The sequence below is a fragment of the Natator depressus genome, chromosome 2, assembly GCF_965152275.1.
Source record: "Natator depressus isolate rNatDep1 chromosome 2, rNatDep2.hap1, whole genome shotgun sequence".
In the NCBI taxonomy this organism is placed as follows: domain Eukaryota; kingdom Metazoa; phylum Chordata; order Testudines; family Cheloniidae; genus Natator; species Natator depressus.
Window position 1 is genome coordinate 241,195,426 of NC_134235.1, and position 13,362 is coordinate 241,208,787.

At 38.8% G+C, this 13,362-nt stretch overlaps 1 protein-coding gene across 3 annotated transcripts in view; it reads right to left on the bottom strand.

The window, feature by feature from the left end:
- Window positions 1–4,683: 4,683 nt before the first annotated feature.
- The window catches only part of WDR37 (WD repeat domain 37), a 65,987-nt gene continuing 57,308 nt past the window's right edge, over window positions 4,684–13,362 (bottom strand). For all 3 annotated transcript variants that reach the window (XM_074946240.1, XM_074946241.1, XM_074946242.1), the window contains 3 exons: window positions 12,234–12,368; window positions 11,758–11,872; window positions 4,684–8,437 (listed from right to left, as the gene is read on the bottom strand). In XM_074946240.1, the coding sequence (XP_074802341.1) occupies window positions 8,306–8,437; window positions 11,758–11,872; window positions 12,234–12,368 (382 nt within the window). In that variant the 3' untranslated portion in view covers window positions 4,684–8,305. The remainder of the gene's footprint in view (window positions 8,438–11,757; window positions 11,873–12,233; window positions 12,369–13,362) is intronic.

The following is a 13,362-nucleotide window of genomic DNA, read 5'->3' on the forward strand; positions in this document are numbered from 1 at the left end:
TGGCCCCACAAAACTGTAATCTGCCTCATCTGATCTTTGCCTTGCAGGATTACTGTCGCTATCTATATACTCAGCAACTAAGGCCCCAGAGGAGATATTTGCTCCATTAAAGTGCTTTGAAGGGCTGTTAAACGATTAAAAAAATTAATCGTGATTAATCACACAATTAATCATACTGTTAAATAATAGAACACCATTTAAATAGTTTTGTATACTTTCATTTTCAAATATATTGATTTCAATTACAACACAGAATACAAAGTGTACAGTGCTCACTTTATATTTATTATTATAAATATTTGCACCATAAAAACAAAATAGTATTTTTCAATTCACTTAATACAAGTACTGTAGCGCAATCTCTTTATCATGGAAGTTGAACTTACAAATGTAGAATTACATACAAAAAATAATTGCATTCAATAATCAAAATGTAAAATTGTAGAGCCTACAAGTCCTCTCAGTCCTACTTCTCGGTCAGCCAATCGTTCAGACAAAAACATTTGTTTACATTTGCAGGAGATAATGCTGCCCGCTTCTTGTTTACAATGACAACTGAAAGTGAGAACAGGTGTTTGAATGGCACTGTTGTAGCCGGCATCACAAGATATTTACGTGCCAAATGCGCTAAAGATTCATATGTCCCTTTATGCTTCAACCACCATTCCAAAGGATATGCTTCCATGCTGATGGTGATCATTAACAAAATAACGCGTTAATTAAATTTGTGACTCAACTCCTTGGGGGAGAATTGTATGTCTCCTGTTCTGTTTTACCCACATTCTGCCATATATTTCACGTTATGGCAGTCTCGGATGATGACCCAGCACGTGTTCATTTTGAGAACACTTTCACAGCAGATTTGACAAAACACAAAGAAGGTACCAATGTGAGATTTCTAAGGATAGATACAGCACTCGACCCAAGGTTTAAGAATCTGAAGTGCCTTGTAAAATCTGAGGACAAGGTGTAGAGCACGCTTTCTGAAGTCTTAAAAGAGCAACACGCCACTGCAGAAACTACAGAACCCGAACCACCAAAAAAGAAAATCAACCTTCTGCTGGTGGCATCTGACTCAGATGATGAAAATGAACATGGGTCGGTCTGCTCTGGATCGTTATCGAGCAGAACCCGTTATCAGCATAGACGCATGTCCTCTGGAATGGTGGTTGAAGCATGAAGGGACATATGAATCTTTAGAGCATCTGGCACATAAATGTCTTGTGAAGCCGGCTACAACAGTGCCATGCGAACGTCTGTTCTCACTTTCAGGTGACATTGTAAACAAGAAGCAGGCAGCATTATCTCCTGAAAATTGTAACCAAACTTGTTTGTCTGAACAATTGGCTGAATTAGGACTGAGTGGACTTGTAGGCTCTAAAGTTTTACATTGCATTCAAAAATAAAACACTTATTTTTTGTACATAATTCCACATTTGTAAGTTCATCTTTCATGATAAAGAGATTGCACTACATTACTTGTATGCGGTGAATTGAAATATACTATTTCTTTAGTTTTTTACAGTGCAAATATTTGTAATAAAAAATAAAGTGAGCACTGTACACTTTGTATTCTGTGTTGTAATTGAAATCAATATATTTGAAAATGTAGAAAACATCCAAAAATATTTAAATAAATGATATTCTATTATTAACAGCATGATTAATTTTTTTAATTGTGCAATTAATCGCAATTAATTTTTTAATCACTTGACAGTCCTACTATCTGTACATATGTATTCTAATCTGTAAAGAGACTTGTTAGGGTGTTATCAAAAGCCCACAGAAGTCAATGGGAGTCTTTTCATTGATTTCAGAGGGCTTTTGAAGAAGGTGCTAAAATCTGCCAAGTGAAGAGTTGTAGCGAGGACATTTTATCCTTCCGAGATCTGCACCGATTTAGCTTAAACATGTGGACACTCTCAGAGCTGCTCTACACTAGAGTTAGGTAATTTAACTACATCACACCCTGTGCAATGTATAACCAACCTAAGCCCTGGTGCAAACACTGCTAGGTGGATGGAAGAACTCTTCCATCCACCTAGCTACCGTCTCTCAGAGAGGTGGATTTACTACACCGGTGGAAGGATCACTTCCATCACTCTAGTCAGTGTCAACACTAGAGTGGTGCATCTGCAGCTGGGCCATAGTGTAGACATATCCTTACTGTGTTTCTAGTGTAGACATATCCTTACTTTGGTTTAGCTTAAAGACTCCCTGATTAGTAAAATAAACTGCAGTAAGCATAATTTAAACCAAAGTAAGAGAGTGGTTGCAGATTTAATTTAAACTGGCTTAAAATCTCACTTATTTAAACTGCATAACTTTCTTGTGCTGACAAGCCCTATGCTTTTGTGTTGTGGAAAGGAGTAGGTGAAATGGCATCTCCTTTAACTAATTTAATTTGCTCCTGTCAGGTAAGTAAGAAGCAAAGATACCTAGTCTAAAAACTGCTAGTGTGTGCACCCTAACTGAAGACATTTCAGTGTAACCATTGCTTGTGTCCTTAGGAAGGATACTGTTCCAAAAGAATTGCTGATTTTCACATGATCTTTTATATCCAGAATCCTTACCTACTACTGCCATGCTGTCAGTTCTGGTGGTGAATACACGAAATTGTTTGACGATGCTTAGAAGCACTACACAACACTTGAAGATGGAAATTGAATATACCCAAATGAAATTGTAGGGGATTTTTTTAAAACAAAACCAGTCAAACCTGGAATTAAGGACACTGAATTTAAACAAGTGTCAGAGGGGTAGCCATGTTAGTCTGGATCTGTAAACGTGGCAAAGAGTCCTGTGGCACCTTGTAGACTAACAGACATATTGGAGCATAAGCTTTATGCTCCAATACGTCTGTTAGTCTACAAGGTGCCACAGGACTCTCTGCTGAATTTAAAGTCTACTCTGGCTCCAAGTGTAAATGAGACCATTACTGACCATAGATGTTTGCACAGCAATATGAAGACCTAAGTCATACTACACATACAACAAAAAACTATATTAAAAAAACCTCAAAGTTGCAGACACTAGGAAATGGCAGATCTGGATGCCCGTGGAATTAAAAAAACATTTTGGTGCAACTGAAATGTGTTGTTTGGATTTAGACTCTTGACAATGTTTTTATATATTCATATTTTTTATAAAATATAGAAAATATAAATAAGTTGCAATCATCAAATAAGTCTGAATAATCAAAATGTTCCAACCTGATCAGGAACATTCTGTTTTGACCTTTTCAAAATGCTTCATTTTGATTTTTTTTCTAAACAAAATTATATGAAACCAGCAAGTTCTCATGGAATGTCTGGAGGGACTGGCATTTTCCAGCAGAAAAATATTCCATCAGAAATCTTTTGACAACCTCTACTCTAAATGCACACAAACAAGAGGGCCAAATTAAGGGTTCATATGCAGTCTTAATTCTGGCACTTCCCAACTGTTAAGTTCTTGACTCTGCAACCTTTATGTTCTTTCAGCCTAGCTTTGTGTGCATAACTGCCTAGGTTTTTAAAAAAGCAAACTGAAAACATAGAAATCCCATCATGTGACATCACAGACACCCACATGATTCATCAGCATGATTAAAAAGTTTTGATTTCAAGGAAATTGGGTTCCATTCCAGGCTTGAGGAGCGTGCTGTAGCAGGTACCGACTTCCACTTGTTTTCTTCAAGCAAGACCCATTCTGCTGTCTTGCCTCCACCTTGTCTCTTTCCCACCCTGGACTCCTCACCTAAGTCCCATTCTCCTCACCTAGCCACCCATGTCTCCACTTCTCAGGCTTCTCACCCCAGTCCTCATCTTCTTGCCCAGCAAGTCCTTGTCTCATCCCTCCATACACCTCCTACCAGTCTCCCTGCCACTCCCTTGCCCAGTCATTCCATTTTCCCACCAGCCCTAAGCTCCACATCCCTAGTCTCCTCACCCAGGCAGAGATCCCTCCCTTCCCCAGTTCCTCTGGCAATCTGGTCTCTCCAGTCTCCTTCCACAATGACCACATTTCTCCACACCCAATTGGTTCCCAGTCCAAACTTTTCTCCCAGTGCTCATCTGAATTCAGTGCCCCCCCCCCCCCAGTACTCCTTGTCCCAGTCATCTCACCACATCCTGGCTCTCCCCTGCCCCTATCTCCTCCTCCCTCCTCACTGGTTCAGTCCACTTTTCTTGACCAGCCAGATCCAGTCTCACTTCACCCACCCCAACTCAGTCAGTTTCCTTCCCCACTCTGCCCCAGACTCCTTGTCCCAGTAACTCCCCTTCCTTAGCGTCTGTCTCCCAATCTACTCTCTCCCCCTGCTTGGGTCTGGCTCTTGCCCGCACTGCATTCAAATCAGGCAATATCCTCCCCTCCCAGGGCCCAGCAAGGGGTATATCCAGCAACACCAATTAACAACACTAGTTCAGAGAGTTGGAATAGTGCCATCTATTGTATCCTGAGCTCCAAACCCATACGTATTCTAGGTTTTTCTCCTTGAAGGTTTTGCATCCTATTGCTTGCTAGACATGACCCTGCTTAGCTTGTGGGACCAGACAAGAACAATGTGGAATGGTTACATGATACTGACAACTCTACATGAACATTTTAGGATGGATTTGAATTCTGCAAGATGTTTCCATAGCATTTGTCATTCATTTTTACATGGATGTTTGAATCTACAAGATCACTTAATCTTCATCTCAGTTTATTGTAAGTGATATCAGTGGTAAATTAAAATTGTACTGTATTCATTTTAACTACTTTCTTTAAGCACAAAAATCAATTTCATACAACGTTTTTTAAAAAAGGGCGTTTATAACCTGTGCAACAAGATGCAATTAAAGATTTGCTTAAATGGAATTTGAAAAAAAATGGAAATAAAAGACATTTGAGCCCTTTTTAAATCTATATTGAACTGTCAGCATAGCAAATTACAACACAGAAGTCATATTTTCAGGGACAGCTTTAGCCCTTTTCCAGCAGCAATCTGCCTGCCATTGCCTTGGAAACCGAACTAGAGTAGAAGAGAGAGATCGGTTGAAAATGATGGTGGTGGTGGGGAATCATTTGATTGCTTTCCCATTGGCTGCAATACTGAGGTAACAGCAACACTAAGGTAATAAGGACAGAGTTTATGAACAGCAAGTTACAAAACTCTGTTGAATGATTTAATGCATTTTCAACCTGTAATGAAGAAAACACTAAACATCTAAAAACAATCAGCAGAATACAAGTAAATAAAAACAAGTCGTTTCACATATTTATAAATTCAGGATTTTTCCCCCCCAAAAAATTGGCTTGCACAGACTTAGACAACAAATAAGATGTTTCACACCAAATTATTCTGACTCTAAAGTATGTACAGAATTTGAGTCTGTGAAAATCAATATTCACTGCTTATGGGGAAACACCCTCCCCCCCACAAAAGATCTTAGAGTTTGTCCAGTGATGCATCCAAGTGAAGTTCTGCATCAATAATGAAAATATGTAACAGCAACTTTCCTCCATTTTATGAAATGTTGGATATAATTAGTTCAGCACTGATTAGCTCTCTTTTGAACACTCTCAATTCCATGCATGACCAAAACTGAAATGCTTACACATGTTCAGTCAGCATAACATTGTCCACCACCAACCTTTGCCTTACTGGAAGGGGAAACGTATGGCCTCAATATTTCATCCAAGTAGTAGAATATATAAAAGTTAAAAGATGGTACAGTCATTCAACTGATTAAGTATTAGTCTGCTCCTGAGACCCTGTCTCTAGCACCTTGGTTGGTTCCTCCACTCCATCCCCAGAGGAAATAAGTGTATACTCCTTTCTGATGTCAGAGCTTGATCACTCTGGTGATATAAAGATCAGCAGCCACTGGAAACAATGACAATTAAACTGCATAGATTCTAATGGCTGTGTTACATATGTATATGTTAAATACAGTTTAGGATGGTAGAATCACACTATTAACCTTTCCTCCAACCTAAGTTTGTCAAGTCCAAGCAAATTAAATGGTTAATCATTGCTCAGGATACTGGATATGGACCAACCTGAAGCTGCTTTGATTCTATTAGCAGGAGGTGCACATGGCAAAATGTGAATTTTTTTTTTTTAAAGTATCCAGACTGCATCTGTGCTTATGTTTCTTTTCCTTCCTCTCTAACAAAAATATGTTTTAGTCTTGTTTGTAAAAAACATGTCTGTAGCCCAACACCAACCCAGTGTGTATGCCCCAGAGAGTAAAAAAAAAAAAATCTATCTTCCAAATTGTTAGAAACAAAAAACCACTTGACAATTACCGTAGATACTGTGACAGGGTCCTCTAAATAAAAGTCTTCTGATACCAGCAACTAAAGCCTACAGCTGATCATCTGAACTCTTCACTAGCAGGTATGAAAGTGTGGCAATTCTGAAAGACTCACAGTCTACATATATACTGTTACTCAGAAAAACAAGTGTTTTGAAAAATCAAGCTACTGTAAGATGTTCTGCTCTATGAAGTCGCCACATATATGCTCTATTAGTCTCTCCATTAACCACCTCACCCCTTATTATCCTTTCATAGTTTTATGCTTCAGCTTACTGCTAGGACCCCAATTTTTTCATAATTACTTAATGGTGCACTTATTCTCCCCTCCTACTCCACCTCTTTGCCTTCATATACTAATGAATGAAAGATCCGGTTAACAAATCAGCCTCTCAACTTCACTCTAAGCAGTGCTGTAGAGGACTCAAGCTCAGCTTTTGTTTCATATAATCATAAGAATGTGATTAGATCATAATACTTAATATCTTATGGCAATCCACTTTAAATATCCTACTATATAAGAAGCCACCATCTAATTACTTTGATCTTTCATCTTATGCTGTGATATGTCACACACTTAGGGGCAGAGCTAAAAGATCGGTCTAAAGCAGCCTTCCTCTTCCTTCTGAAAATGTCAGCTGCCATATGCATTTGCTTATTTGAGCAACAGCTGGGAATAACTCAACACAATGCCAGTACAAGGCTAAACACAATGAGGAGGAAAGCCAGTGTAAGATCACTTGGGAGTAAGGAGGGAAAAGCTACAGAATTATTCCCTCTGGAATGGAGAAGGGACTGCAGCAGCCCTAGTTAGAGCTGAAAGAACAAAGATGACACATGGTGTTTATCTGTGGTATTGCCCCATTAGCCTTAAGTGTTAATTATCTTAAAAATCACATTTGGCATGATTGTCTTTCTTCATCTTAAAGACAGTATTTCAGACACAGACCAAAAGCACTTTCTCGAGGTTATGGAAAGACTCAATTTATCCTGACCGAAATTCATTTTTTGAGGTAGTACTCATTTACTTCATATTGCTGGCTCAAAATAAAACTAGGGAAATGAACCCATTTAAAAACATGTTCACTGAAGGTGTAAAAAAACAAACAAAATTTCCTTTCGGGGTAGGTAACCAAAAAGTGTCAAATCCTTCCTATATAAGTCAACTCACATTCAGTGGAACATCTGAAACTTTCATAAATGGTTTATAACAATAGCTATAAACTAAAGTGCTTTAAAAATTTGCTTGAATAGATATCAGTGATTAGAATCATAATATTCTGGATTTTTGCTAGTGTGAGATGATATAAGATTGGAATGAGCTTTATGCATGAAGGGCAGAATGAACATTTTCTTGTTCTTTTTCAAAAGAAATGTGCAAAAACATCCTGAATGTTTTAACGCAGCATTCTATGCACACTACAAGAGGCTGCTTGTTTTTTTCCTTTCTCAAATCCGTTATTTCTCCAGTAACTAGAAATAAAATTGGAGTTGAAGTTACACTACATTGCAGCACTAAAAATCATACTTCAGACAGATGCAAACAAGAAAATGTTTAACATGATACTATTACTGAAATTCACACTTCTTGAAGTTCAGCCCTGCAGATTCCATTTAACACAAGGCAGATATGTAAAATTATGGAAAATGCAATAGACTACTATATATTCTTCACAATAAGTATATAAATTTCACATTTAAGTCACAAATGTAATGCCCTACTGTTCATCTAGCAAATGCTGAATAACTTACGAACACTTATGTGCTCTATATAACAGTGAACTCCTTTCTACTGACCAGTGGATGCCAAGATATAAAAGTTCATACACAAGACAAACTAATTTTTAAAAAAGTCACATTTTCTGTACATTACATGCAAATGGTGCACAATGTGGTAACAACAAAGCACTCCTTTTAAGGGAGAACTTTTACAATGAAGGCAGACTAATATTCAGAAGAGTCTGCAACAACAAAAAAGTTTACAAGTCCATGGCAACAAAAGCAAAAATTCTTCCAGCATCTCATTTTTCCTGTAACAAGGCAGGGATGTTGATGTTCCAGCCAATAGCTTGACGATCAAACCCACAGGTAAATAGGTTACATATTGGATGGTCTTCACTCCAAGCTGAACAGCAAACCATTCTTCTATGGCCCTATTACAATTTAAATAAATAAATTAGTATTACATTAAATAAAGGTGTTTTAAAATTAGCAACCTATTCACTATACTAATTCATGATGAACTGATACAAGTATCTGTTTGCATTTACCAAATAAGCCTATTCAAATAGATTTTTTTATATTATCTAAAAGGTCACACCAGGATGAACCTTCCAGTATCTTAAGCGCCAGTGTTTAACAGAACACTGGATGTTATTAATTTTTATTAAAAATTCCCAGTCTCTCTCTTGCCATGCACACTTCTATCAGAAAAAAATAGCTCTCAAATATAATGAAGTACATTTGGCAAGTTTTAGAGCACAAAAAAAAATGTAAGAACAAGTTAGTTTGTAAAATAAAAGTTTATATGCCATGAATAAGGCTATGTTTTAGACATGGGTATTTTTAGTAAAAGTCATGGACGGGTCACGGACAGTAAACAAATCTTCACAGCCCATGGCCTGTCCATGACTTTTATTATATACCTCTGACTAAAACAGGGGGAAGGGGGCAGCCCTGGGGGCACCGCGGGTGCTGGAGGAGGTGTTCCAGGTGGTACGCCATGGGTCCTGGGGGCCATAGCTGGGGGGCGGAGGGGTGTGGGTGCTGGGGCAGGTTCCCTACCCGGCTCCTGGGAAGCAGCGACCTCCAACTCCTAGCTCCGTGTGCTGCCTCTGCTCCACCCCAAGCCCCAGTTCTGCAGCTCCCATTGGCTGGGAACCCCGGCCAATGGGAGCTGCAGGGGCGGCACCTGGAGGCAGAGGCAGCATATGGAGCTAGGAGCTAAGGGAGAGGAGTTCTTTTCGCCCTACCGGGGAGCCCCCACAACACATAAGCACTGCCCCACACCCCAATCTCCAGCGCTGAGCCCCCCCCCCCATACCCAAACTTCTGCTCCTGAGGGTCTGGGGGCCCGAGACTTCCCCAGCAGTGGTCAGTGCACCTGGCCCAGGGGCTACCTGAGCTGCTCAGGCGGCTCCCAAGCCAGCCACACAGGCTGCTGAAGAAGTGACGGAATCCGTGACTTCCGTGACAAACACGTAACCTTAGCTACGAAGTCTGATGTGGATCTCTTGGAATATCGTGAAAGAAAATAGCTTTGTTTAGAAAAGCAGGCATTGGACAGATCTGTGCTGCTGATATTAAAGTACTACAAACCTAAAGGAGCATTTACAGTCTAGAAAAATCTACATCCTACAGAAAAATAATTTCAGAGATTTGTAAACATGGTTTCTCCAGAACAGCACGAGTTTTGAAGGACTTTGTTCCTTTTACTTATTTCCTGTAAAAATGTATCTACAAATTTAACAGAAAAGAGCATGAAACTATGATCCCTCTCCCCATTTCTATAATCTTCAATATCTTAAAGATCTATCAAGTAGCACGAAAATCCTCAATTTAAGTATTACATCCTCTGTTGAACTGCTTTGCTGCGATCTACTTGAATTACTTTCCTGATGCTTTTTAGAATTAAAAACAGGATTAATGCCATATTGCAAAATGTTTTTTAGTTATACCAAATAAAAGACAGAAACCACTTCTCTCTCAAACACTGCCCCCTAAGGGTGTGTCTACCCAACAACAACAACAAAACCCTGTGGCAGAGAGTCTCGCAGCCCAGGTCAACTGATTCGGGCTTGCTCTAAAGTGCTAAAAATAGCAATGGAGATGTTTGGGCTCAGGCTGGAGACCGTCCCACTCTCACTGGGTATCACAGCCTGTGCTCCAGCCCAAGCCTGAATGTCTACGCTTCTAAATTTAGTCCTGTAGAATGTGCCCAAGTCAACTGACCTAGGCTGAGACATACTGCACAGTTTTTGTTTTTTTTGCTGTGTAGATGTACCCTAATAGGGACCCTAAAGATCATTTGTTGGTCTCACCTGAAAGGTAAGTTCTTCAGCACACAGTATCCCTTAAAACCATGCTGGGGCACTGGCAATACTGGCTTATATAAAAGAGTATCACCAACTGAATCACCAGCACCCTGGGTCCTGCCTAATTACTGATCTTGCCCAGAAGTCTTAATCTACTTTTGTTTTTTTTTTTTTAAAAAGTATTAACAAAAGTTACTTTCTGTAAGAAAAATAATAGCAGCCTGTTCAGTGACATTCCAATGGCTCGGCACTCACAAGAGATTTGGTTTTGGTTTCTGATCATTCATTCTCTTAACAAAGAACAGCTAATACTACTGTGGAGCCATGACATTAGTCGCACTGTGGGAGAAAAATAATGTCTCACAACAGCTACCCCTCAAGTCAATTAACAAGCAGTCCCAAACAGAATCCTTGCCAACCCTCAAATCAGAAGGATCATTACTGCAGGCTGAAGCATCAAAAAACCAAACTGAAATACTGACACTTCAATACTCCCCTCCCTGTTCCTTATGGTTAAGCTATTCTTAAAACCCTTCTTTTAAACTGTGTAGCAGTGTTTTACAGCTGTTGCATTCCACCCCCAGAGTGGGCTGCATTTCAGTGGCATGCGATGTGATTTCTATACATCTACCTTCCAGGAATGTTGTGAGATGCAGAGTTTGTAACATGCTTTCAGGTCCTATGGAATGCTTGAAAGATGCTACAGAACTGCAATATTAAGTAAGTTTATTCTAATTTTAAATGGTAGTTATTGTTAGAACAAGTGACTATATAAAAGTGGCACCTTACTACTCAGATCTATTTTGTATCTATTATGAGTCACACTAGCTAAATTTTTCAGGACTGTTTTTACTACATTATTCCAGTTAACTCTACAGCCCCTACACTAAAGGAGAGAAAAATGTTGCGGGGGTTTTTTTTGTTTTTTTTTAAAACCTACACATCAGCTCTATTACTAAGTCCCAAGTCCAAAACGGATACTAGCACAAGCATGGGAAAAAAGCATCACTATCAAAAACTTCAGTTTGCAGGATGGACTGCAACTTTTTTTTACTTGTAAACTAAACCAATTTAACAGGCAATCACTGAGAGACCTGGAACTTCAAGATGTTATGTAGTCAGTCATTTTTCAGAGCAGATCCATGTTCTAAGATACACTCTACATTTAGACTTCAAGTGGTTTTTAAGCATTCTTCACTTCATTTAAAAAATTTTAAAAAGTCAGAAACACTTCAGCACAGAGAAGTCAAGGTGAAACCATCTAAATTGAAAATATACATCATACATATTTTGAGGACTCAGTAAAAAAAATTAAAATATTATATTAATTTATCTGTTCCAAGATAAAGATTTACCCAAATTTAGAAAACTCAAAATGTTTTGTATTGAACACTAATTTTCAGTAACTGACAACATTTGCACTCCAGAAATTCAGCTACCTGTCTGTTACTGCGAGGGAGCCGTGCTAATCGCACTCCTGACATGTCGAATAATCTAACCTGACGGTTGTCATGTGGAAGGGCAATGATTCTTTGGCCAACACATACATTAATCCTGCACAGAAAAGATAAAAGTAGGTTATGTACAAAACTGAGCCTGACAAATAGGACTTGACAGTACAAGTCTGAGTTCATTGACAGTGATGTGGTTGAATATTTACTATTAAATTTAACAGTATTAATGAGTATATTACAGCAAAGATTTTTTTTATTGGAATAAGCTTGATCATCTGTGGCACACAGATGCACAACTACCACCAGAAATTCCAGGAAAGCAAAATTATCTGCTTTATAAGAAGGCTTTTTACAAATCCAACCCAAGCTTTGTTTTCACTCTTGATCATTGAATTTTAGTTCAGGTTCAATACATTTTAATTGAAAATTTTTAGGGTTAACTCAATTGACTATTTGTTTACCTGTTCACTGCAGAGTCTGTACGGATAGTAGCAATAGGAGATCTCATATTTTTCAAGTCCCAGACTTTTACAGTACGGTCATCGCTACCCGAAACAACATTGTCACCCACTGTGAAAACAGCTGATGTCACGGTGCTAAACAATTGGGAGTAAAAAAGAATAATAATCAAAGCTTCAGGAAGAGTTAAGGAACCTTGATTTCAAATTCTTCTGTTAATTATTCTTATGTTCTTTTAAATGTGTAATTTACAATAGATAATTTTAAACCAAAGTGACTAAAAATTAAGGCAATCTTCAAGTGAGAGATATTAGACTTTGAATAAACTCTCAGTGGAAATGAGGGAAGCCAGGTCATATGGCACATAAAGCTAGATTGGACAAAGCCCTAGGGGAAAAAACAACACTGTAGAGAAAAGTGCTCCACTGGTACAGACAGACTAGAGAAACTAAGTAGTCATAAGAACTGCCATACCAGTCACACCAATGGTCCATCTAGTCCACTATTCTGTCTCGAACAGCGGCCAGTACCAGAGCTTCAGGAGGAACATACAGAACAGGGCAATTTTGGAGTGATCTACGCCATCCTCCCCTTGCAGTTTCTGGCAGTTAGAGATTTGGGATTGCCCAGCCACAGGGTTGCATCCCTGACCCTCTTGGCTAATATCCACTGATGGACCTACCCTCCATGAACTTATCTAGTTCTTTTTTGAAACCAGTTATGCTTTTGGCCATCACAACATCCCATGGCAATGAGTTCCACAGTTTAATTATATGTTGTGTAGAAAAAAAATTTCCTCTTGTTTGTATTAAACCTGCTGCCGACTAGTTTCATCAGGTGACTCCTGGTTTTTGTATTGTGAGACAGGGTAAACACACTTCTCTATTCATTTTTTCCACACCATTGATGATTCTATAAACCTTTAACATATGTCCCGGTCCACCCTTGTCTCTTTTCTAAATCATTTCCTAATGGTTCCTAACACTGTTAGCTTTTTTGACTTGTGCTGCGAACTGAGCTGAAGTTTTCAGAGAACTGTCCACAGTGACTCCAAGATCTCTTTCTTCAGTGGTAACGGCTAATTTAGAGCCTGTGTGTATATGTGTGTAGTTGAGATTATTTTCTCCAGTG